This window comes from Rhipicephalus sanguineus, unplaced genomic scaffold, assembly GCF_013339695.2.
Source record: "Rhipicephalus sanguineus isolate Rsan-2018 unplaced genomic scaffold, BIME_Rsan_1.4 Seq558, whole genome shotgun sequence".
In the NCBI taxonomy this organism is placed as follows: Eukaryota; Metazoa; Arthropoda; class Arachnida; order Ixodida; family Ixodidae; genus Rhipicephalus; species Rhipicephalus sanguineus.
In genome coordinates this window covers 72,611-100,001 of record NW_023615509.1, presented here as the reverse complement: position 1 = coordinate 100,001, position 27,391 = coordinate 72,611, and the positions used below count along the sequence as shown (strand labels likewise).

Genomic DNA, 27,391 nt, shown 5'->3' with positions numbered 1-27,391 from the left:
TCAGCTGCGCTGCTCGACGAGACACGGATGCTGCAAGTAGGCTTCACAGCATACACACGCGCAGCGGCCAACAGCGGCTCCCGATCCGTACCACGTGATTTAAAGCCAGTCGCGGCGCTCGAAAAAGGCGGCAAAAGCGTGCTTCTCTTTATTATTTCTTGCGCTGCAGCAGCGCGGGAAACCGTCGCTATTTGAAGAGTGAGGCTCGGCTCTTCGCCTCATGCGGTCGACAATGGCGAGCGGCGGCGCATTATCAGCGGCAAGGTGCTCGAAGATGTCACAATTTCGGCCTTTTGACAGCCACCTTGTGCTCTTTAGACGCAATTTTAAAGCATTTCCAGTTGAGTCTCGACATTGATTTTATTTTTCAGAACAGTAGAGGTACTAATTTTCACAAAACAGGTGAAAACAAAAAATCGATAATTTTTTAGAAAACTCGCATTTTTCGACCCGCATCTCCCCTTAAATTGGCCTTATTTTACACATCATATGGCCTTATTTACACATCATACCTCTCACCGTTTAGGCTCCGATATTACTACGTATACGTTTTTGTTATTTTGAAATGTACTACGAGTGAGACCAAATTGGGTACGATTGAAATGATGTGCTTCGTTCACTAGACATTAGGGGACACTTAGGCTGAGTGCTGCTGACTTCTGAAACGCACATTGAAAGTCAAGGAACGGTTAATTTATGGCAGTTACCGTGCATGGCTCTGTGATGTTTACAGGTCGCCAAACGTCGAGTTCCGCTTGCCAAGAAAAGATGGAACTTCCATAGAAAAGGAGCCAGTTGTCGACGGCTTGGTGCTGGTTGAAGATGACATGATCGGTACGTGGCGTTCCTTGTGGAGCATGCTGAAGCGGGCACTCAAAGTTAGAAAGTTTTTTTAAAATAATCCTCTTGTAAGTTTGTCTTGTACTAAGAGGGTCGCAGGTTTGCATTGCCGTAATAACAGCCTCTGCTTGCAGCAGACAAAAAATATTTAGCTGTTAGAAAGAGCAGCCAGTGTTTATATGATGTTTGAGCATCCTTATCTTGTGTAGTTATCTGTAGTTTTCTAAGTGCCACTTCTGAGAGTAATGACAATAAGGCTTGCTGTGTACAGGATTCAGCTGCCCTAACATAATATTACTATACCTGAAGCAGATCGACGCATAAATGCACATCCTGTAGTCTACGCAGGGAGTCCACTGCTTTTAACCTCCTCTCCCTTTCAATGTGACTGTAATGTGGTGCCCACTTATAATTGTGCTTGATCTAGGTCACATGTATATTTTAAAATGTATTTTTTTATGGACAAGGGTTTGACTACCAAAAAATTTGTGACACATTGTTTTTTTACAGTCAGCAAGTGTTCCAACAGTGGCATAATTGGTGTGGGAGCTGTCCAGTCACGTGGCTCCCATCAGAAAGTTCTCCCAGAAATTACAGAAAGTGAAAGTGGAGTACAGGAGCACATTTCTCTGGAGCGACACCAAGGTCGATTACTTTTACCCATCAGCCACCACCGGTGAGGCGAGTTTCTAGATTGGCTAGCTTACTGCACTAGTTACTGATGTAATCTGTTTTCCGTCGAAACCCCGCAAACTTGCATGCCGCATCATGACATACAGTGCAGTTGTGAGCAAGCAATATTGGTTAAGTTGCTCGTTTAATGGCACTAAGGCAAGAAAAGCCAAAAAGCACCAAATCACTGACCTTAGATAACTGGCTGTGATATGCAAATCTTTTAGCACAAAGATGCTGCTAGATAATATGGTTTTAAAGCCTGTCGTAGATTTTAAATGCGATAGAACAGCCTCACAAGACTTATTTTGCTAGCACATGCTAGATGATCATATTTATGAGGCAAATTTGGAGGTGGTCAACGCTGTGATCGTTTAGCAGAAGTGCCTGGGGCTAGAAGGGTACACACGACATGCAGTGTAGGATGAAATGCGTAGGGCTATACTTCCTACATAATTTCATTTGTTATGTCTGCTGTCTCGTCCATCTTAGCTTATGAGAGTCTGTGTATCTATTTCTAGAAAACCAACAGGTTAGGTTATAACTTTTAGTTGCCACTATTCTATGTTCAGGTTGTACGAATGTTTAGTCATGAGAAGCCTGTACAGCTACAGTCCATTGCTGCATTGAAATCCAGCCCGACTGTTTGCCTCGGCAACTTCTCTCTCGACGCAAGTCAAGGCAATATGGACCATTTCATGTGTCCGCTAGAGCAGTAGTTCACCGTCAGCCTACTAGTATGCTGTCTGAATTGCTCTGCCAGAACATCAAGTTTACGATACACTTGCGTTGTCACAAGTTACAAGTTACTGGTGCACACAGTGTCTTGCGAGGACAATGACAAGATGGCCCCTGTTCTACTGCATTATACTGACCTTTTTTTCTTTGTCGAGTATTGTTGCAGACGATGCTCAAGCCCAAGAAAACGTGTCGGCGATGTACCCAGATGTGGTAGTCCTAGTTTTAAACTGCGTGCTTGTTGAAAAGCCACATATTTGCAAAATGCGAGCACTAACAACCACTGGCCATAAAGGAGAAACTTTTTATTGCGCTAGCAGGTGCAATCCCATCGCCAACAAACGGAAAATATTCATGTTAAGCCCTTGGCCGGTGTGACTATATGCCCATTGTGCCCAGCCGCTCATCTGAGATGTGCACTATTGCCGTGCTGGAATGCTAGCAGCGTTGCCGCACTGTTGCTGTGCATTACGCATGGCAGCAATCGGAATGCCACATTCGGATTGGCTTGTGTGCTTTTCTGATGCTCTTATCACGGAAACAAAAATCTACCTCGGACCAGTTGGCATGATGAGGGCTTCTTTTTCGATTTGCAACGACGTGAGGTGCATCGGTGATTTTGCTGCCGACTAGAAATCATTCAGTGTGCACATGTAGAGTGCTCACGGAGATTGAAATGGGACATAAAAAAATTCAGTGTATGAACTCGTGTGCACAATTGTTCAAGATAACCGTGCCAGGTCACTACAAATCTGGCCGCTGAATACAATGTTGCAATTACGTTGGTATGACAAGAACTGAGGATGGTCGAAACTATACTACGTGCTACACTCAAACCTCATTATAACAAAGTCACATCTGCCCCGAAAATAACTTCGTTATATCTGGAAATTTGTTATAAACGATTATTTGTAACACTGTGTCTATGACAACACTATTCCTCATTTACCTCATTATAACCGATAATTCGTTATATCCATGTTCGTTATATCGAGGTTTGAGTATATCCTTAGCCCTAAATTTTCGCGTTTCAATTCGTGAACACTATACATGGTGCTTGTTTATGCAGCATTCGATATAGCTCTATAAATTTGTTCTCATAACAGAATTTCGCACATTTTTGAAAAGATGGTGTTCTACTTCTTTCCAAAGCAATGTGGCTTTTGTTACTCACTTCTCTAGATGTTATGGCCTGTGGCGATGACACTGGGACCGTCTGGCTGTACAGTATTGGAAAAAAGGGGGCAACTTTGGTGAAGCCCGTGGCCAAGCTGACATGGCCTGATAAACTTTCGTGTAGTGACCAAGTGTCCGTGACGAAAAAGGATGGAAAGGTACAATATCTGTGCACTTACCGAACACTTCTGATGAGATGGTTTTCGCTAACAGTCAGCTTTGACCTAAAGCTACTCTGAAGAGCTCTTCTTTTAGAACAATATCTAACATGATATTTCCAACATTTTGTTTTGCACTGCATGGACATCCAAGTGCTCTAAACTTTAGAAGGAACAAAAATTGCTGTCAGATCATCCCAGATAATTTACTACTGCAATATGTACTACAAATGATTGGTTTTTGTTTCAGTACACACGAGGAAGCGTCATGTCAGGGTACATTGGCTCATTACGTTTGAGTGATCATTGTGGATTGCAGTGCAAGCATAAGTTGTGCGCGAAACTTATATGAGCAACATCATCTTACTTGGTACTACTTTGTTATGCAATATCAGCTCAATGACGAGACGATGGTGCCACTCAGAGCAGGCCCGAGATAGACTTTAGTGTTGGATTTCCCAGCCTCTGCACTTACGAAATTTCACACTTTTGTGCAAGTGTTCTAGAGCTCTAAAAATTTCTTTTCAAGTTTGTCGGTAGTTCTTCATGTTAGACTCTACAAGCCACTTAGATAGTATTCACTTCGAGAAAGTACGATGCAGTACTTCCCGCATGAAAAATTTGAGATAATGGATTAAACAAGCCAGGCAATAATGGTGCATTCTTTTCAATGCCCTAACAATGGTTCTTGCAAAATCCGACACTTTGTGGCTTCAAAGTGTAATTGTTCAGCTCTTTTCATTAAAGTTTAGTTGGCTGTGGACACTGATACTTGATGTGAAGGATCCGAAGAATATTTCGCTTTAACATTTTTTTCAGGTTAATGCAAATTCCGTAAGACTAAGTCCTGATGGAGACTACATGGTAGTGTGCACAGATCTCAACATTGTGTGTATATGGAGGATCACGCGATAAAACACCAGGTGAGGTCAGTTTTTCACAACATGCTATTTTGCATTGACCACAAACTTTGCATTTCTTTCAGATTTTAGCAGAAGACATCATTATCATCAGATCGTGAAATCAAGGTTTTTATATGACACAGCGGCATATTTCTGTTTAGTCATCGTCATTAAATGAAATGGCACGCACATTTTGGTTTGCTTGTTTTATTTTTCTGAACAAAGAACAATACTTTGCGAAAGAGGAATATTGCACGTGCTACGCGCAGAGAAATAACCATTTGTACCGCATCGAATACACATATCCTCCAAAACATCGTGGAATGAATAAATGCGAAGAGATCAAGTATCCATACATTAAGCAGACAGCCTACAAGTAAGTGTAAGCCCTACGCTTCCTTAGTACTTTCGGCCGTGGAAACCCAACTCTTGCGGCTTGCTTCGCCACGCTTGCAATCCGTGCTCAAAGGCACAACAGAGTGAGCTTGATAAATATCACAAAAACTGTTGGGATTGGTATCACAAGGTCTCCGGGCCACGACTAAGTACGAAACTATAACTAACGACAAAGTGAAAACGGAAAAAGTTGGTCGTTCGATACATCAACGACGTTACATACATGTTGTGCTTGTGGCTCGCATTTAAGATTTCTCGTGCGCGCAAGTCGATACAAACAACAGTTCACAGAAGGCCTCCAAGTCCAACACCGCTCATTGATAATGGTAGCATAATCTAACAGAGCATGAGGAGTAGATGGCTATGATGTAAAAAAATATAACCTTTCTGACCGAGTGGCACTCGTACGAGAAAAGTTTAAAGGGGGTAACGAACCTCCATGTGGCAGAGCGAGTATTTATTAACAAGATGCATATGCTGCCTTCCCATGCATGACGATAGCCACGCATAGTTCTATCGGAGAGAGTGCGACTGCTGCAGAATACTATACGTGAATCAGACACGAAGCGCAGGTTGTCGCGAGATATGCGATTATAGGTAGACTTGTCCTCCGCTAGGCATTGCCAGTGGAGATGGTATTTTCTGCGCATTATATTTGAAAATTGTGAACATTAACATACACTAATTCTACCGCGATCAGTCTATTGATAATCCTATTTACATCAGGAGCGGCAGCCGCCCATGCAGGGTCTTCAGCTGACAGCTGCCTTAATCTGTGGAAGAAAAAAGAAAAGAGACAAGAAATGAGGACATAGTCTTAAGCCTAAAGAGCAAGAAGACGTGCAGGTATGGACTCTTGGAAATGTGCATGCGAATGTTCAGTGTTACAGTTGTACTTGTGTACAGCTTTGGCGTGGGGCCTTGCTCATGCAACATACTTGTGGCAGTATTCACTTTCGGAGACACTATTGCGTTCACAAGACTTTCCAGCGACTTTGCTTTGAGGGGGGGGGGTGCATACATGGCTGATGGTGTTTCTGGGACTGTGGCAAGCTCACTATCTTCACACAGTCCAAGGAATGACATCGCAAACTGTGTACGTCAATCAGTAGTGCATTCCCGGCTTATCCTGTGGCGCAAACTATCAGCAAAGCTCGAAAAATGCACGATGTCTCTTATTAGTACGCATGCTTTCCTTGGCACTGCGATGCCAGGATAGACTTTCACTAATTGAAACTGCGGTTATTCCATGCTCACTAGCGTTACAGTCACAGCACTAAGTTCCTGCTGAACTTCAAGTGAATGAGTGTCTTAAAAGAGCTTGGATGTTTCTTTATGGTGGTTTGGCAAGGCATGCTAAAACAAGCAACCATTTGTACTCACTCTTATGTACAGTTTCAATGTCAACATTGTTTATGAACTGTACAGCCAGTGCAGCATGAACAGAACAAAAAAAAAGTGAAAGGAAGGTACAAGCTAACAAGGAAAAGTTCAGGACTTCAGTGGGGCTGCTATAATGAGAACAGTTCTAAACTGACAGTCTGTGGTAATACAGGTACGAGTTAAAAATTATATTCTCGAGAGTCTGTGGTAATACAGGTACGAGTTAAAAATTATATCTCGAGTTTTCTGTTTTAAAACCACAACCTGACTATAAAGTGTCCCATAATAAGGGAGTTAATGCCAACCGCATTGTATGCACTCGTTGCACAAGAGTGTTTCTCAATATGTGGCTGCCACAGCCGAGACTGAACCCGGGACCTCAAGCTCAACAGTGAACATTATATGAGTGAGCTACCATAGATATGGCACATACAAAAGAAGCCGGGTGCCATTACAACCAGTATCAGCCTTTGCTAACTGCTCACTACAATTAGGTAATAAGAAACGAACAGAATTAAGAGAAGCGAATCCTTACACGAGGCGGCCTGTGGCCAAAATCGGTACTTGAGAACAACGGGAAGTTTGACAATTATTCATTTGCTCGTAAACATGAAACTGCAAGCGGCAACAAAAAAATTCCTTAGAATACAAACTTGTATTTCAATGACATACTACAATGCGCACACACTGACATACCTCACTGATGAAATGAATTGCTAGTGAGTTTCCAAAGCAATACTATAATAAGCATAATGTGCCAGTGCTTGCAAACACTACAGTGTCTAAGGCCACCAAGGAGCACTGACTATTTTAAAACAGCATCAAAGAGAAGGCACCATGTCAGGCTCTTGGCATAGAAGCAGCACTCTTGCACACACCAAAACAGTTGCGCAGATGCACCCTCCCATAGCACAAGTGCATTGGCATTTCCAACGACACTATGGTTGACTTACCAGGCCAGGGAAACAAGGGTGACGAAAGATACAAACTAAACAAGAACTTGTTTGACTTTCTTTGTTCAGATGTAGCCTGCCTACTCTAGCCTAGTATGCACTTGACACCACGGCACTTCTAAGTTGTCTAGGCCAGCTGACTGAAGATAAGATTGCCTACCATGAGCACATGAACATACATAAGATTAAAATAGAGTGCGGTCCATCTTGGCAATAAAGTCCACATACAAATCCACGTACTAAACATCATTCCCATATGAGTGAATAATCGTAATGGCAGAGTTCCTGCTAGATATCTTTTTTAGCAAACACAAGGCTACTAGCACAATCTACTGGAATTCTACCTGCACAGATAGCTGGGCTTCTATGGGAGCACATGTGCCAGATCTCGTTCAACATTTCGGCGTTGGTGTCGCTTCTATGACCTGCTCATCTGCTACCCTGTGGCTGTTTGGACGGTGTTGGAGTGATAACACCCGTGTTCAGTGCCAAACTGCAGCCATATGTGTGATTGCCTATGCAAGAGAGAGGCTTCAGTAAGCTATTCAGTGTGGTTAAGTATTTATTGTATAGAGGTTGACTAACGGTAAAGCCGTAGACATGTCCTTGGGTGTCCATTCACATGCAAAGAGTTCCTAAATCACTCTCATATCTTTATTTTCGAGCTATTTTGCATTTATGTGTAATAATTACACTATACAAGCACTATGTGCTGCCCCAAACATCACCACAAGTGCTGAAGCCGACATCCGCGAACAGGTGCTGACTAGCACCACTCTGCTCATATGTTCTGTCCCTAGTGGCGGAAGGAACGAACTAGAACATGCACGCTGGAGTGGGGACATCCGTGCAGGTCAGGTTTTCCAGTAGGTTGTGGCTACTAGTCTCGCTTTCTTCGGAGATGTTGGATGTTAGGCCAAAAGACACTCGCAAAGACCAAATTAGCTCCGCATTACGGCCCACGCTCACCTTGAAAGGCTCGCTCATGCCGAGCACGTCGGACTGGCCGCGCAGGTAGACCAGCCGGTACCTGCCCGACACCAGCAGCGTCTGGTCGCCAAAGAGCACCCTGTAGAAGACGCGCTCGGACGACGGCGGCTTTTGCCGCTGGCCGTCCTGTCCCGTGGCGCTGTCTGTGCGACAAGCCTGAGCCGCCGCTTCTACCACGGACGGACGCCGACCGGGATCCTCGGCGGCATCGTCACCCTGGTCTGAGTAGCTCTTTCCTTCCACCGGCGTCGCATTGCCATTGTCGGGAGGCGTGTCAGCTCGCACGCTGGCTCCCTCCGCCAGGCTGTCGCTAGGCGAGGCGCGCGGTGGGGACGGCTGCCGGCTCGACGGAGGCCTCCAGCTGACCGTAGCTTCCCCGCGCTTCTTTGTGGCACCGCTTCCCTGCCTCGACTGTTCGGCAGTGCTGTCGCCGGGCGGGGTCGTGGCGGGCACGGCAGAGGCAGACCTCAACGGTCGCTGCTCTTCTAAGTTGGGCTCGGGGTCGCCTGCGATCCGCAACACCACAATACGTCTTTCTTGCGTTCTTTCTAGCGTATTTATTTATTCATTTAACCCTTTGCTGTCTGTTGTTGGGCACCTCCCGACAATGCAACACGGCTACAGCAGTCCATGGTCGGGCACTGCTCGACAAGTTCTTTCGTGGTTGATTTGCGCCCGCGTTTCCTCATTGCATTATGCATCATCTCTTAATAAGTAAGTAAACTTTTACTTGAGTATTGATTTATTTAGTTTCGGACTGGAATCGAGAGGCATTGCGTAAGGTGGGTAATGCAAGAAAGCGTTAAAGCATATACAATAATTAGAAAACAAAAGGAAGGGGGTACAAATATATAAAGAAATGAGAAAAAAAAAAGAAAAGTTACAGTAACATATGCGGAAATGTAAATTAATGTAAATTAGGATGATATACAACAAAACAAACCAATATGGACCACGACAGCTCATTATGCAATAAAATTTTAGAGTAAAATGCACACATAATTGCAGAACGAATGTGACATAACTTGTCAGGATAAGTAAGAATTAACTGCACAAAGCCAAACAAGGACACAAAGAGAGGGGAAGAGAACACTCTATTTCTATTATATGACACACGGTGAGCTAGTCGGTACGTGAGTATCAAGACAGCACTGAAAACAGGACAGGCAGAAGAAGCGCTTCATGCTGTCTTTCTTTTTGTACCCACATCGTTTTCAGTGCTGTTTGATTTACGTATAGTCTCTTTTGAACTTTGTTTGCCTAGGGCAGTTTGTTTCTCGTTTCGGTGTCCCTGGTTTGGCTAGTTTATAACCATGGCCTTTTTAGAGAGAACATTCACTCCAAGTACCTTCAATATCATTGGGTTCAGTTAGTAATCAAAGCGGTTTCAGAGAGAAAGTATGCATAGAAAGGTGGAGTGACTGTGACAGCTAAGCAGATGAGGTTTCGTTAAGCACCCTGCACAGGGAGATAGGTAACGAGAAAAAGAATAGAGGCATCCCTGGGGCATAGAGAACACACAGTCCAGTACAGACTTTTTCTCAAGAATAGTGGAAGCCCTTAGACCTCGGGAATTGTTAGTGCAGATTACAACTCGCTGTGTAGAATTCCTTTTGGAGCACCAACTAGGATACATTCATTTTAACTGCCACACTGAAGTGTTCAACATTATATCAGCTACCTACGTATCTTGTCCCAATGTAAAAGATGTTATTTCTAGGGGTGTGCGAATATACGAAATTTCGAATATTTTTCGAATAGGGCTTGCTATTCGATTCGATTCGCACTGAAATTTTACTATTCGAACTATTCGAACTTCCCAAAGACAAATACAGTCAACGTCCAGTTGAAAGTGACCCCTTCAGATTTTCAATATGCTTCACCTCATTACACTCTCGTATTGCGGCAAAGCTGCCTTTCAAGCTCCGTTACGGTCGAACTTAGGCAAGAGACAGTCAACGTCTGATTAGAAGTGGTCCCTAGATTTTCAATATGCTTCACCTCATCATACCCCCGTATTGCGGCAAAGCTGCCTTTCCAGCTCCGTTACGGTCGAATTTAGGCAAGAGACAGTCAACGTCCGATTAGAAGTGGTCCCTAGATTTTCAATATGCTTCACCTCCTCACACCACCGTATTGCGGCAAAGCTGCCTTTCAAGCTCCGCTACGGTCGCAAGTGTATTAACTCAAGAAAACGCTGGTTCCAATATGGAGATGAAAGATGTGGCAGAGTTGGGGGCTCAATTAATGCTGTTTTGGACCTGAAATTTGGGCAGGAAGTCCAAATAATCGGACGCCGAAGCTTTTTAGCATCCAAAATTTCAGATGTTTTTATATTGACGTCTGCAAGGCAGATTTGGAACTCCGGACTTGAAGGGAGCACACCCTTGTCTGCCACATCAGTTGGCCTTCCACAGCAGTTGAAAGAGAAGGAGAGGCTGAGGAAATGGCATCTCTGCCTATCACGTGTAAAGTGTTGTCGGCAACACTTTGGTTGCACCAAATCATGTACATAAATATAATTCGGCCTCTACATTGCCTCATTCTTAATAAGAAAGAAAACTATGAAATATGACCCCACCAGCGCTTCATCAACCTAGCGAAAAGAAACACTTTCATGTTGCTATCTCACAAGAACATACTTAGGGATTCTCTGCAACTTTTTCTGTAATTTCACTTCGAATTATTCGAAAAATGTTTGAGAAATATTCGAAAATTATTCGAAATTATTCGATTCGATTCGCACTCAATCTTTATTATTCGAATTCGCTTCGCACCCAAAATTTTGCTATTCGCAGCTCTAGTTATTTCCACTGTACTCACAACAGGCTGTCGCCCCTTCCCATTTTTTTTTCCAAGCAGTGAGCAGTCAGGGCTACATTACTTACAGTCCCCAACCGTGACAAATGCTGTGAGCCATACATCTTGCATTTCTGTGCTCAGCAAAGCAGCACAGAAAAAAAATCCTCTAGCGACCATCTCTACAGTGCCACTAGGTGAAGTTCTATGATATCTTAAAGTGGCCCTGCAACACTTTTTGAATGTGGTCAAAATGCTGCCAACTGGTAGTCCAAGGCTCCTACGAACATGAGTGCCAAACGTTAGAGTGTAGCTCGCAGCAGGGAATTTACAATTGAATTTCAAAGTCAGCTAGGAATTGCTCGCTCTTTTCTCGACGAATAATGCCATATAATCCAAATAAATTGCGTCACATACCCAAAAGACCTGGCCACCGGCTGATTTGAACATTGTGAGGCGCATAGTTACTGTGGCCGCTGTGTGGGCAAGTTAGCCGCACACACGTTCAAAGAAAAGAAAAAGTGCTCAAGGTCATGACGTACTCTGACAGACAAAGCTTCTTGCCCCTTTGTCATCCCCCTTTGCATTCTTGTAGCTTTCAGTGCGCTCGCTGGGACGAAAGGAGAGAGAAAGTGCTCCAAGCATGCGACAAATCCCTGGCTCCTAATGGATTCTAAAAATATTTGCAGCAGCCAATTCGTGAGGCAAAACTACGATAGTTAAGTCATTCATGACTACTTGAAAAAAGCATTGCAGGTTCCTCTTAAGGACAGGGACGAATCTCAAAGTTTCACTGAAGTTCACCTGGCTCGTCCGCTGTGTTGCGTGGCCAAGAGAGGGAGCGTGCCGCATTTTCCGTTTCGGCTGGCGACCTTTGGTGCGACGCGAGGCCCCACTTGGGGTGCCTACAGCCGAGTTGGTGGCTGTGCCAGAGGCCACACCAGTGGCTCCACTGGGAGCTGCACACGGGGCTGCACTGGCGGCTGCAGAGGCGTGTCGTGATTGGCTGCCTCGAGAAGAGCGCGAACGGCTACGCCGTGTTCGTAAGTGGGTAGGATAGACATCCGTGGGACGCGTTGACGCCCACACGTAGCCCAAGTGGTCCTCCAGGCTACTGAAGTTTTCCTGCACAAGTTAAAAAGAGTGGTTCAGTTATGTCTGTAGCCAATGATCACCGAGATAAACATAAAGCCGCAGCAAGCAGATAAACTGCTGGTGCCTATACTGACCCAGAAAATTATGGAGACTTGAATTGGTCAGCAGTCTAGGTGAACAAGGCTTAGCACGAAGCCAACATGTCAACAGAAACAACTTGTCATTCCTCTGACAAAGAAGTCCCTGAGCCAGAATCCTTGCTCTGCACACAAGGCTCCACTATTTACTCATGTAGTGCGCATGATGATGTTACTCCTAATAAGTCAGACCAAATCATTTTGAGATGGCTTTAACTATGAAGCAGTGGGTCCTAATACAACGATTTCTTTTGAAATTGATATATCCATCACATGTTTAACTATGGACAGATGCTGCTTCTATCTCTGAAAACAGCCTCAATATATTTAATGTTGCATCAGACCTTGCATCTAGCGTGGAATCCAGCGAAACTGGATGAAAATCCAACTAATGTCTATGAGTCTTCATTGCAAGTGAATGTAGTTGAATGCAACTCTGCCACTTTCCTGTAAACTGGGTAAAATAAAGCCCTGTTTGCTGTCCCTAGTGAACAGAGATGAGTGGTCTAACCAAAGAGACATAGCTCAAGCAAAGACAGTGCCAAAAGCACAACCTCTGACATGGTGTGCAGAATACATTACTCACTTTTGCAGATACGAGTCGCGCATGCATTTATTTTGGAAGGAATAGCAGATGCAGAGTTTTTAAGAAAGGAAATGCCAGCAAGACAGACGACGATTGGTCCACAGAAGGAAGGACTACAATTGGTTGTACGAGCACAAGATACACCCCAAAGGGTGTGAACTTTTCATAATGTGTACTATGTACTACTTGCCCTGTAGAGGCCGATCCAATCCCAGGACTTGAGTTCGGTGTCTGCACTTGTGTAGTACCAGGCAAAGCTGTCCTGATTGATGATCCAGGTACCCACAGGAAGAAAGTAGATGACTGGCTGCTCAGGCTTGGCAAACACCTGGATGCACATAAAAGTAGCAACTGCAGCACACATTGCTATATAACGAATCTCCATACTGCAGCCAACTGCAAACTCGCGAGGAAACATACAAAAGCTCTGTACAATGTTTGTTCCTTCTGGCTTAGTCACACGATAATAAATTGCCGTAAATCCCAATGCAAGTAAGACAAGAGATGCAGTTTACTAAGTACTCATGCTAGCTTCCATTTCAGGCATGATGAGTATTATCTTGCTGGACATGCTGGTTCAGATGAACCTGTAGATCCAGTGGTCAGCCTGGATGTACAGGTCGTGGCTGGCATACTGGTGCTGCTTTAGATCAAGTGTCACATTCTTGTAGGCTGGTTCAGATGAACCCAGCATGTCCACGCATTTTGCATGCCACTAGCTGAGGTCATCCACGATAAAATGTCCTCATTTATCTTGCCTGAGACTTTCTGAGCAGGTCCGTGCACATAGTAGTTCTATTTTTGATACACATATGGCACTACAATACCATAACACTGTAGAGATATTAAAGATTAAAGTGAGCTGCCTCCACCACTTATGTGAGGAACTGCGTTATTCCAACCAAGCTTGAGCTACGATGACGATGCCATCTCGTTGATGGTGATATATGTACAAGTGATGATGATATGTAGAGGTGATGAAAATGAAGCTAAGTTATGTGTTGTGCTCACAATACCATTTTCCACTACAGTGAATATAGCGAGAAAAAGCCAAGTGGAAACCGTGCAGGCACGCTAACTTTTTCTATGTTCAAATAACCTTTCATCTCTGTTCTCCAATAAAAAAAATTATGTTGCTTTCAGTGCAATTTCTCGTTTTTACTTACTCCATCGATTACGTAGAGAACTTCTAAAAAGAACATAATTTGCAAATGTTTCTTTCACAAACGATTCCGCAGGTATAAAGTTAAGACTGAGAAAGGGTTAAAATAAGAAACAACTTCACCGTTGAGAAGCTGTACTTAAAGATATACAACGGTGCTCTACCACCACAATCTTGTAAAAGTTCACTCATTGACAGGGTGTATTGCATTTAAAAATACTTCAGTCACTAGCGTCTGTGATGAGCTTTTCTAGTAACTTTATACTCCTTCGAGTTCGTCTATGCGTAATGGCAATAAAGAGAGAAAAGTTCAGCAACTTTTAGACATCTAGCAGTACCTTCAGAGTGAAGAAAGCAGACACAGGCTTGTGGTCACTCTGGATGTACAGGTTGTGGCTGACATACCGGTGCTGCTTTAGATCAAGGGTCACATTCTCGTAGGCATTCTTGGTGAAGCGATAGAGGATCCTGTCAGTCCAGGCTGGCTTGCGCTGGCTACGTAAGCGAGAGAAAGCTTTTTTCAGAGAAAACGTTTACAAACCTGCACATGCGCTTGACAAAGCTCTAGCAACCACAAATTTTTTAAGCTCTGTGGCCTCCGACACTATGTGGCGTTATTTCCTTCTTTCCTATTATCTGTTGACGCCACTGGTCACCAGCCCTGAAGATCAAAATGCACACAGCAGCTCGCATCAATCCTTATCATATCTTCTTTTTTTAACTGCCTGTTACATGCTTGGCAATATCTTTTTGTGCATCGGTGTACCTGAAGTTGTAGCCGATGCGGTCAATCTGGAACTTGTAGGTTGGCGCGAAGGTAATGTCATTTTCGCAGAACTCGTGGAAGGCTTCACCTTTGCTGCGTACGCGGTTCAACTGGGAAAAAAAATGCAGAAAGACGTGTTGCTTAACCTGTGGTCCAAAACACACAGTATTACATCTACAGCTGCTACGAGTGAACCAAACTGACAGTGCACAGACAAACTGAACTATATCTATACTCGTAGACTATCCTAATGAAACCATACTCTTTTGACTGACCATTAACTGCGTACGATTACCTTTAATGTAGTGCACAAAATTGACGAAGCCCTGCAAAAGTTTTTGAATACTGTCAGAAAATGCTGCTGATGTGTAAACAATGCTCCGGTGAACATGCAAACCAATACTGCTGTGCTGCATGCAGCAGCGAATTTACAATTTTGTGTCAAAGAACCAAAAATTGCTAGCTCTCCTCAACAATGATGTCATCAATTAAGCAGCAGGCAGGAGCAAGTGGGTGCAACACGTATTGGCTTATTTCATGAATGGCGCTCCAGCAGATGATTAATTTCGGGTGCCATGTGCAGCGTCTTGTAGGTACTGCAGCCACCCATGGTGTGCAGTGTTCATATTGTGCCTCAACTATGCTTATACTTGACGGATATGAAAAATTTTTGCAACAGGGATTCGTGATTACTTAGATAAGTAAGAGAGGTGTTGCAGGGCCCCTTCAATGCTTAACACATGTGGCAAACACACATATGCGAAACACAGACATTCAGAGAAGTTATACAGTAGCGCATAAGGGACCGAACGAAAACACATCTGTGGCCATAGTGATGAAACAATGCTTTCCACAAGTCTAAGTGACTCGAGACAGGCACGAACTCAGGGTATTGGCGAAACACGGACTGACAGTGCTACTTGACCATGCTCATCTAACACCAATGCACGACTTCACCAAAAGCCCGCAGACATGTCACCACATTGGTCTTCTCACCTGATCTTTCGACAGCATCTGGCTATAGGTGTTGTTCTCAATAGAAGCCCTCATTTCCTCCAACGTGCAGTCGTCCACACGGAAATTCAGGTCCCCGAACCAAAACGTGTAACTGTTTGCAAAGGGCATGTCCAAAGAGTGAATGCAAAAGCGAAAACACTACTATCTAGACAATGCAAAACAACAAGAATTCACTTACTCGTGCGTCAAAATGTTTGTTGCCTGGGTGTCAAAAAACCTTTGCTTCTCAATTATTGTTTATACTCCTGCAAGTACAAAAGGTGGAATCAATTCGTGTGTCAAAAGGTGCCTTGTGTGCTTGCTTTACTACTATTTCCTTGGATACAAACATTAGTACGACTATGAGCACGTTTTGCAGAGGTTCAGCACGATGGGAGCGCTCATCGCATCCACATGTATAATAAACTGCATGGTGCTTAACGTAACAATCATGTTTGTGTTGAGAAGATTACAGCAATACTCTCAATTTATCACACTATTTATACCTTAACGTAATTGGTGATAAATGTAGCACTCACATTTATCCGTTGGAATGTTTCACTCTCGTGTGCAGCCAGATGGCTGTTGACGAAACAAATGGAGCAACCGTAGACGCAAAGCCGTATGGTGACTCCACCTTTGTTGCCCTTTTAGACAAAACAGAAAGACACTCTGTGGTCACTTTACTTTAGTACAACTAGTGTACCACTAAATTATGTACGAACAACCAGTCCTAATAAAATGCTTTTAATACTAGTTGTAGAAGCCGTGTAGTAAAAATTTATGGCTTCTCCCTCTTTTCACTTCCAAGAGTGCTGATAGCGACACTGTAGCCGCACAATTTCATGTTGCAGACGCAGAAAATAGCAATAATTCCCCTTTAGTTTCAGCTATCAGTTTGTTTCGCTTTCTGAGAAATCGCTGTATCCAACATAAAATTTGAATTATGAACAGCACACTTATGATCCTTAAACAAGTGCATTTGCAGTAGAATCTCATAAAGGGAACCTGATAGGACCAGAACAATGTGTTCCACTTAAAAGATGCAGCAGCCAAATGCAAAATTACCTAAATTAGAGGCATTTGTTCCATTTAAGCAGCAATTCCTTTTAAGCGATTTCCAATTACCAAGGTTCTTCCCTATTTGCATAATTAATCAATATTGAAACCATTATTGAAACTCACAAGTTTTACCCACTGAGTTTTCAAGGCACATCAATTTGGAACAAATTTTGAGCATTCACGTGTACAGTGTGATCCACAGTTAAAGGGAACGTGCAAACCCACACATCACACTTTCTGGGCAATCGGACACTAACGCAAGCAGAAGCAATATGAACGTGTCACCTATGACCGCAACAGTTTGTGTAATGGGTGCTTCCAGACCTTAAAAAGACATACACAGTAGGCCACACTGCACGTATACAATAAAAGCAAAACTGCAGCCAGTCTCACCCAGACACCCCCAGACCCGTTCGGGTGTATGTAGACTGAATGCCCCGCAGCTGGATCAGGTGCTCGCGCTTGGTAAAGATGGTCAAGATGAGGCCCTGTAGACGCACATGCTTTACCTGCCAATCAGAGGAGAACACTGTTCTCGATCATCCGATGCCTGGCATTTAGGCGAGTGCCAAAGTTTAAATACGCTCATATGTCTAATCTCTCATGTACGTAAACATGCATTCAGAACTTGGAAAAGAAAGCCCAGCCTCACAGGACAGTGGTGTATTAGTTGCTGTAAGAAACAATTTCCACATTCACATCACTTAAACAGACATTATTCCCAAAGCTTTTTTTTGGGTCGTGCTGTAGCTGTCATCTTACATAAACTACTATACTGTCGGAGTTTGTTTTAGCAGTAATAGAAGCATTGCCTGAACTAGCTATAAAATCTGTAGATTACAATTACAGCATATCTATTAAAAGGTAGTCTTCCCTATTACTAGAAGAACTGTGGGTTTAGTTTACATTTGACACTGAGATGTAACAAGTCACCTTCTGCATCCTGTTGCACTGTGTTAATACCAGCAGCGTCAAGCGCTCCACACTTTAAAATGTGCAGAGGCTGTCATGGTTACTTGCCTACTGATTACGATCAAGAGTGCAATAGTTGCTTCGCTAATTATGAATTGACCGCCATTTTTGTGAGCATGCTGATACGACAGGTGTTTAGATTTTGATGTCTCACAGGTCACAGGCTGTACATGAGATTTTCTTCACAGCAGTTTTGTGTGTCAGTCTGTTCGTGAAGAGAAACTGTTCAGTCAACAGTCTCAAGCCATTAAAAAAAAGTCAACTAGTCAGCTCTTGCATAGTTTTCTTGTGAGATACGAGCCAAAACGCACTCAGCATCACGAGTGTGACATCGCAATACTCCTTTAATGGCACAGTGGCCCGAATGTAAAATCTGGAAGATATTACCATTTCAGTTAAACTGTTTTCAGAGAATAAAATGAAAGGGAGATTTCCTGAAAAATATCAGCCAGTTTATGCCTCATTCACTATCCCTGTCTAGCATTTCTTTGGGGGTACCTTCGGTGATATGTGTATGTGCATATGTTTGAACTATGGCAATGCAGGATGGCAATGCTAGAAGTTAGGACAGCTTGCACGCAGACTTGCCTTGACATAACTGTACTTGTGCAGGGCATTCCTGATGGCTTGAATCCAGGGCTCTTCAAAAAAGGCTTGGGACAGGAGGTGCTGAGGTCTTGCACTCACTTCCTGGAACCTGGATTTATTTTTTCCGAGGAAGTTTGTCAACTGTAAGACTGTATCTGCCTGACGTTGGCATCATCATCTACCACACACTTTCATGTAACTTGAAGCAAGCGTTAAAAAAGCAAGTGGCACATCTTAGGCAGCTGAGACTATTGGCGCACCATTCATAATCATTTTTCGATTACCCAGTGTACTTAGTGTTAGAGCGCAATTAGTTGGCTAATTAGCCGAGAGCAATATTTATTTTAGGGCGTAAGAGACAGGAAAGGATGCGGAGTCTGGAAACATCTGGTGATGTTTCCGTGACATTTTGTTGTTTTTGTAGGGGGCTCTGAAGAAAGTTAGTCAAATCGAGAAAAAAAAAGGAATCACATGTATGCTTGCACATCTGGTTTGCAGCGTTTGCGGCCACGTTTCCAGACAATGATGCCTGTATGAGCATTGTCAAAGGAGCAGAGTGTGTTTCAATCTGTTTTTATTGCCACCTTATCAATGATGACATTGAACTGCATTGAACTTATATGGCACCATTACCTCTTTTGCATTGGCTATATGGCCCTCATCCTTCGTAAATGAAATTGATAGCACTGTAATCTAGACATACATGAGTGGCACTTATTACTTTCTTTTTTTTTTATATATTCGATAGGTTTTCATTCGAGCCCTGTAAAAGAGCTACATCAAAGACAACATTGCAGATAGATCACTGCGTGTTCTTGAGCATGATCATTAACATTTCCCATCAGACTTATTTCCTAAACCGAATATTTAAAATGTTTCATAGTTAGTCTTCACTAACTGGGTAACTAATCAGAATAGGAATAACTCAAAGTCAACTGCAAGTGGCAAGCCATTGGTCACGTTTGCCTAAGTTGAACTCGTACTTGTGTTTTCTTTTTCACAGCTTTGTTCAAATTCATGAAACATCCTGTCCATTTTACGTGGATAAACACACACACATACATGTGTGCACAGAATGTTGTCCCACATTCCAGCACCATTACTTCCTGCTTCTGCAGACTTGTTTTATTATCCAGCTGTGCAGAGATAATAGAAATGTCAAACTTTCTTTTCCTTTGATGCTTTCAAAGTGAAAAAAAAAATCATTGCATTAGTTGTTCTTTTTGTTTTATGACATGTTCTGAGTGACACTGTTTCACACCTGCCAGAGTACTCTAAACTTTGATACGTCTATGCGCTCAGCCTTTGGCATAATGCAGTATTATTTTTACTACCTTGGTAAAACTTCATTCTTAAGCCTTTGGAATCACTCACAATTGGCAGTGATTACAAATCATTGTGCGCCATCAGATCTAGTTGCATCACAGATATACAGCGAAGCCCTTATGTGCACATAGTCGGGTGCACATCAAGTAAACCTCGATGGTCAAATTAATCTGCAGAAGAACCAGACCTTATCACGAGGCACTACAAGGTGCTTCAAAATAATGTAAATCATCATTTTGGCACATGAAACAATGATACCTTTTATATGTGCAAATGCATGGTACTTAAGATTCCAACGGAGTGCCTAAGCACTCCGTACCCATGATGGTTAACCAGCGATACTCAAACATGCGGGCCTGGTGTTTATCACATAGTTAATTTTTAATTTCAATGGTTCGCTGAAGTCTTTCTCAATTACTAGGTTACGTCTGTCCAGCAATCTTAATTGGTGTTTGTTGCCCGTGTGTTCCCTTCTTCAATTTTAGTGGACCGGGTGAGTTGCCCGATTTCTGTGGCACATATGTGCTAGAAGTTTTTGTGTCCATAGGACAAACAAATTTTGGCTTGGCCTATCTATATACAGTTTTGCTGTAAAAAATGTCAGTGTATCACTATGAGGGGGGTGGGCATGGTAATACACAGAGGCATTCTGTGCTAGACTCACCCAATGGCGTACATGTCTGGCAGCGCCTCTGGAATTATGGGAGGCTCTAGGCCCAAGGCACTGCGGAGGTCTGCGATTGGTGCTCGACAGACTACATTCCATGTCAGGATGTACACCCTGCAGATGTAGATACGCGCTACAGTCACAAAGGTGTTCGCAGAAGTACTCGTACAGGGTGAGGAAAATGAGGCATTTCTAATTGTTTAAAAAAAAATTGCTTATCAAAATAAAGCCTAAAACAAATTGAAACAGGAAGGCATGTTATGTCACAATCGCTGTCTTTTACGACGACTGCTCGATTTACGACAATGGTCGGTGAATCACATATATCTCAATCAAGAATCGAAGTATCCAGACAAAAGATATATTAGATCAAATAAAAGGACCGTACTCTTACATAAAATTTAATTTGCTTTTCTCCTTTATGTTATATTATTTCATTCATCCATCTCATTTATTTTGCCGTGATATGACATCAAGTGCTACCATGAGTCACTGTGGCAGCATATACAGTACAGTGCAGCCCTTATTTTTTATCGACATATAAGTTGTATGTATGTAAAATGTTGAGTTAAAAGAATGAAATACTTGGGTCTTGTGAGCTTATATGTCAGGTTACAAGGGAAGAAATGCATGACAGCCAATATAACTTCGCCAAGAATACATAATTCTTCATTTACACACATGCAGTGTTTAGAAGCTCGCAATAGAACATGCTTTAGATTTTTTACTATAGGCACATTGTTTCCCCCTTATGTCGAACTATCAACAGTGCATATCAATAAATATAAATAACATGCAATGCAATATGAAACGTCACTAACTGGAAATCTCGGAGCATTTTGTTGGCTGGAGCGCTTTCTGGAGCCATGGTAGACGCTGTTCTGATCACCCTTGATATGCAGAGGCACTGAAGGCGAAGAAGACTGAAAAAAAAAAAAAAACTATGCAATCAACGCATGTCACACTATCTACAAGGTCACATTATCGCGGCGCGCGCTAGCTTTCTCCTTCCCGCATCGTGTGCGCAAAATTGTCTTTCAGGCTATGCAAAAAATACGATACACTCCCGCTTGCCATATGTCTAGACAAATCACGCAGCGCGCAGCGTTTCGCGGTCTAGCGCGCGCGGCACCATAGTATGCGGAAAATGCAGCAGTATTAGTAGCAACAGGTTTTGGCGCACTAGCCATCCAGCTACAGATCTAGTTTACAGATTTACGTGTGTGGAGCCGCAGGATTTAATGTATTATTCACGCTACTTTTCCACGGCCCCCGTTTGTCGTGCTTATATATCTCCTAAGGGTCACTATCTCTTTTTTTCCCTCGATACCATCGTGGTATCTGCGAATTATCACCTACGATGCGGCGCCCCAAAACGCGACAGAAACTCGTGGCACCACGTCCGATATCTTTTCTTTTCCTTGTCCCCCCCCCCCCCTTTTTTTAAAGCCGTACAGGCTCCGTCCTCGAAGACCACACCAAAGCAGCAAGAACACTTGCTCACCGAATTCCGCAATCGCCGTCCAGCCAATAGCATAGATTAGTGAGTGCAGATTATGCGGTTTCGATTGGTGCGGGCTTCAAGACGACGGTCAGAGAGCGGTCCCAGCTCCGTCACGTCCGGGAAAAGTTTCTCATGTTCTCCGGATCGTCGTCCCAATGCCTGCCATATAAGCAACAAGGGGCGCGCTGTGCAGCCCGTCCGCAGTTGAACGCTGCAAATGCGAGCGACGAATATTCTCCAGCATGACACATACGCGCACAAAGTCAGCAGCAGCTGCATAAGAAACGGGGCCCATCGCGCCAGGCGCATACGGTCACTGCGGCCTTTCCTAGCTGACAGCCCCGGCCGATAACGAAACTAAAATAAAAACAGAACACAACTATTATGACGTCACTACTGCGTCACATGACAGTACACTACTAGAGAAATAACTGCCTACGCAGTCCTTGAATCAAAATGCTTATAATCCTTGCGGCGTCTTGGCGTTTGTTGCAGCGAAAGACAATCGTATTTTTACACTGAAAATGACTTAAGTACTACACAAAATAATTCAACAATTTTTTTTATTTGTAATGGTTTGGCTATAGGATATTTGCGTGCGTTATGCACGCAAATATCCTATAAAAGCTGAGTGGCATGTGTCTACGCTTCAAAGATGTATTCACTAGGAAAAACAACCACTTAGCAGCGCTGCAAACGCTACGTGCGCTACATAGTACTGAAGTCTAACTGAAGTGTGCTGCTTTTAGAGCCTGTAGCGACTCAAGCGCCCCTAATGTCGTACACATCGTGCACTTGATCATACGTTTATTCTTGCAAGGTCCTTGTCGCACTAGCAGATAAGTTAGAAACGCCGAGTGCACCCGACCCGTCTCTCTAGCCGTCACCTGCCGTCATCGTGTGGTATCCGAAAGGGAGGCGGTGTTTGGGCCGTTCGCTGACCACCGACGGGGGTAAAATTTACTATCCCGAAAGGTAACGAAAATCCAGGCGCGTCCTTCCGCAGTGCCAGCAGCCGGCATCATCAAACAACATGCTAGTCCTCGTACTGGGCGATTTGCACGTCCCCCATCGCTGCCACAGCCTGCCAGCCAAGTTCAAGAAGTTGCTGGTGCCCGGCCGCATCCAGCACATCTTGTGCACGGGAAACCTGTGCACCAAGGAGTCGTACGACTACCTGAAGACGCTGGCGAGCGACGTGCACGTCGTGCGAGGCGACTTCGACGAGAACCTCAACTACCCCGAGCAGAAGGTGGTCACCGTGGGCCAGTTTCGCATCGGTCTGTGCCACGGTCACCAAGTGGTGCCGTGGGGCAATCCGGATAGCCTGGCCCTGCTTCAGAGGCAGCTGGACGTTGACGTGCTCATATCGGGCCACACACACCGATTCGAGGCGTACGAGCACGAGAACAAGTTCTACATCAACCCGGGATCGGCAACGGGGGCTTACAACGCTCTCGAGAGCAACGTCATCCCGTCCTTCGTGCTCATGGACATACAGTCGTCCACCGTGGTTACCTACGTCTACCAGCTGATAGGGGACGAGGTAAAAGTGGAACGGATCGAATACAAGAAGTCCTAAGTCTTTTCGTCGCCGATTGAACGTTGCGCCGTTACGTTCGACATTCCTATGGACTTTCCTCTGGAACCAACTCGTTCCCTGGTGGCGCTACCGTACCAAATGGCAAAACGGGAAGAAAAAGAAGTGTGCGTGTGTGTGTGTGTATGAGCGCGAACGCAGCTGCGGTCTCGTTTTTCGATAGTGCTCGAAGAGTCGGTCTTAACTTTTTGCTGGCTCGATCGCGGCACTGCTACAACCAAATTAAGAGTTGGCAGAACCTTGTTCGTGCTTTACTCCACGCTTACAATTGCGTTTACAGTAAGGATTAAAAAAGAAACAATATTACGCGTCAAAAACAGCCATTTGTTTAATTTACAGTGGTGTGCCAGCTTTTTTTTAAAAGGGCAGTTTTATTGTAATAGTAGGGCATGCTAAAGCTGACAGTCTATCTGCAATATGGATAATTAGGCACAACAACGATAGTCTTAATTTTCTTTCTCATGCTTCTGTATGTATATATGTGAATGTTCATTGATTTCTTATATCTTCTGTTCTCTTCAGTCACTGTCACTTTGTTAGGTGTGTACATTGAGATTTCCGCTTTAATAAAGGAAATTCAAGTTTATTAGCTGCTCGTCTGAAGCCTTGACTCCATTTACTTGGCACCATCAGGCTTAAATTACGCTACTCAGGATATCAACAGTGGCAGACTGACATCCCTCGAGTAACCTCTTGGCATAGGGCTCACTACAAGAAATCATAGAAAACAAAGAATAATGTAAACAGTCTCTGCAAAGACTTCAGTAATCTAGAGGTGGTGAGTTACCACATTGAACATTCAGAATATGATGCAAGAATGTCACACGGCACTTTCAATCAGGATCAAATTAACAAATCGTGATTCACTCCCTCCTACATCTTGCACAAGCAAGCCAATCCTGATTTGGCTTGATCCCGATTGAAAGTTAACTGTGTGGCGTTTGTATAAGTGGCAGTGCCAGCTGTACTTGCATACCTAACTGCATGCCTATAGAATGCTATTGCTAGAAAGCACTGCAAGTGATGCACAGTATGAGCAGAATAATGTAGGAATTTGGTTTAACAGTGCAACATGATGAGAGGAATAAGCTGCATCTCAATGCAGGAATCTTGCACTGTCTTGATGATGTCATTTTGAGAAAATTGTGCAGCGTGAAGGATCAGAATCGTAGAACCACAACTTGCTTTTCACTCACTCCTTTCTGACAATTCCCAACAACGGCTTCATTTCGCTACTTTCACTTCAGTGCTGCTTTTTTAATTCTGTGCACTGTAGCAAGTACCGCAACCGCTGCCTTGTGAGTTAATGCTGCTTTTGGCACGATGTTGCCTTGGACAAGTTGACAATATTTCACATTGAAAATGGAGTGAGAAAACATTTTACTTCTATCATTAGAACGACATTGATGGGGTACTCCAGGGGGGGTTGGGGGGGGGTTCAACCTCCCCCCCCTGAAATTTTTCAGTTTTGCTTGCGTATATTACACGCGCACATACAAACGCACGCACGAACACACAAAGTATGGTTGAACCGCCCCCGAAAAAAATTTCTGGCTACGCCCCTGGGGTACTCACTAAACAGCCCACAGTGATGTAATTGTGAATGCAGTAGTCAGGAAAGTGCACATACAAACTTATCACTGTAAATGGGAAAACATTGAAGTTGCCGTACAGTGGTTGCTTGAAAATCTTAATGCAACTGAAGAAACTAAAGCGAAGTTGTCAAGGATACCACTGTACACAACAACTACGGCCGTTTTGATAGTGAAGCAGTAAAATGTTAACACACCAAACTTCAGCCTTTACCATAGCCTTCACTTAGCGAAAAAGTGGGGGCTGCTTGCATTTTATACAGGATTCAGCAGACTCACCCGAAGTACTACAGTAGGTTAAATTCACACCAGGCTAGGAAGCTTGCTGAATTTTCAGCACCTATGCATATGTTTTCCTCTGCTGTAATATGGAAAACTACATGAGACTTGCCTGCCACACGAATTTCACCACTACAAGAAAATTTTAAATACAGGCTGCTAAGTTATTCTAGAACGGAATCGGAGACCAGTGCCAACTCTAAAAGATGAGAAGTGACGTCTTGGTATAAACCGGCGCCCCCCTACCACCACCACTAGCTTGAACACTTCTAAAGCATCTGACAGCAGCCTGTATGCTGCAGCCATCATCCATGCAGTTTTGCAGTATGGGCAAAGGAATATTTGAGCTACAAACAGATCAGCAGTTGCCAAACATTTCTAAGTTTAAATAGTTAAGAGAAGTTATCGTACACCTTCTTCCATGGAAAAAAGCAAAAAAACGACGTATTTGAACAGAGAAATAAGAAAAGATTAGAGGTCTGTGGTACTGCTTTGAGCTTCTCAGCACAATTAACCTCGACTTAGTGGCAGCGCCTGTGTGTCTATATATAGCTTATTATTTTTTTTTGGGGGGGGGGGGTTGGGGGGGGATAAGGGGTGGCGTCCTTCAACATTGCTGCCTCTGACGCGAAGCGAAAAAAAAGTGTCGGATAAACGCAATGATGCATATGCAAATGCGCACAATTACGTTTGCGTTACGAGGAGAAGGCGTCTGCTGATGATAACAATACCTGCAAGAGAGACTGCCGGTACTCAAGTGCTTCGTGACGAGATCATTCTGCGCCCATCCGGTTCCACGGGGTCCACCGAGCACACGCGAGAACATCGCGCGTGATGGCGGCTGTATCTATCTTCGTCTTTTATACGTGATACATTTTCTCCTTCGAAACTCAATAAGCAAAACTAGTCGCAATGCTGCCGCAATTAACCTCCCTAGTCGTGGTTCTGTGATCGTACCACGTAAAATTCAGCCATCGAACTCTCAGCAGTGCAAAATCTGGCAGCAGAGAATATCGGTCAAAATGGACGCGTGCACGTGGCCCAGCCACGTGATCTGCTGCAGCGCCTAAGCTTGCCGGTACCGCCTTGAACCAATAAGTGCACCTTTCAGTTCAAGGCTGTGGTTCAAGTAACAACGCCGCCATGCACAGTTTGGACATAGAGGAAGCGTCCGTGACCGACAGCATACCGTGATGACGGTCCAAGACAAACGTCCACCGCCAATCATTCCCGACTTCATTGTGAACATTTTCACTGTGGTGGTGGTTCTGTTTGTGTCTATCGCATTGGTTGTCATAGGCGTGTCCTTCGGCCAAGACGTCGACCGTGCCATCAAAGGTGTCTTCAAGGACATTGAGAACCCGGACCTGCGGCTCAAAAGCAATCACGTGATACCGCTCGCTGTATTGAACGGTTGAACATGTGCCCATGTGGTCTTACACACGCCGGCTTGTGTCGCTTTTATGGTGCTGCTTTGGCGTCATGGTTGGACGGACAGCGTATACCGTGCCCTGTATAGTGAAATGCCGATCACCGTGGTAACGCAAACCTCTGGAACTTGCGTCACGCGGTTCGATTACCGAAGATCGACACGCTTCCTGAAGCAGTCAGAGTGTTAACAGGAAAACAAGCAGTGAATGTTGCAGCTGGTCACTTAACACAGCACGATGATATTTTGTCTTTACTTAGGTCTGATTCTATTTTGGTTTGGGCGTTTGGGTACGCCGTACCCACACAGCCGCGCATGTTATCAGCGAAACTCAGCAATACCACAGTACACCTAAACATTGGCAATACTTCTCTGATAAGCATATGCATGCATATCGATCACAATCATTACTTGATAGCAACAATGTAGGCTTTACTTTTAAGTACTTTTAAGTTGAACGACGTTAAACAGGTTAAACCATTCAAACACACAAATTTCCCGCCAATGTCATGCGCATTATGAATAAAGTGCTCGTGAAGTGTCAGTGCTCATCAGTGCGGTTCATACTTTAGAGCATAAAAAACGCACAGTTAGACAGTAAAACTTACAGTTATGATGACTTG

The 27,391-nt window shown here is 43.9% G+C and overlaps 1 protein-coding gene, 1 long non-coding RNA gene and 1 pseudogene across 2 annotated transcripts; 2 read left to right on the top strand and 1 right to left on the bottom strand.

Moving 5' to 3' along the window:
- Positions 1–718: 718 nt before the first annotated feature.
- Positions 719–4,677, top strand: LOC119377729 (uncharacterized). The gene is made up of 5 exons (XR_005180856.2): positions 719–834; positions 1,351–1,516; positions 3,433–3,584; positions 4,404–4,507; positions 4,570–4,677. It is a non-coding gene; the product is annotated as an uncharacterized LOC119377729 (long non-coding RNA).
- Positions 4,678–22,194, bottom strand: LOC119377727 (inositol polyphosphate 5-phosphatase K-like; annotated as a pseudogene).
- A 544-nt stretch (positions 22,195–22,738) lies between these two features.
- LOC119377730 (vacuolar protein sorting-associated protein 29) lies at positions 22,739–24,057 on the top strand. The gene has a single exon (XM_037647077.2). The coding sequence runs from the start codon at positions 22,902–22,904 to the stop codon at positions 23,448–23,450; it is 549 nt and encodes a 182-aa protein (XP_037503005.1). The 5' UTR covers positions 22,739–22,901; the 3' UTR covers positions 23,451–24,057.
- Positions 24,058–27,391: the final 3,334 nt, after the last annotated feature.

What these genes read in the sequence shown, in the direction of transcription:
- LOC119377730 (XM_037647077.2), top strand. Translation starts at nt 22,902, where the DNA reads ATGCTAGTCCTCGTACTGGGCGATTTGCACGTCCCCCATCGCTGCCAC.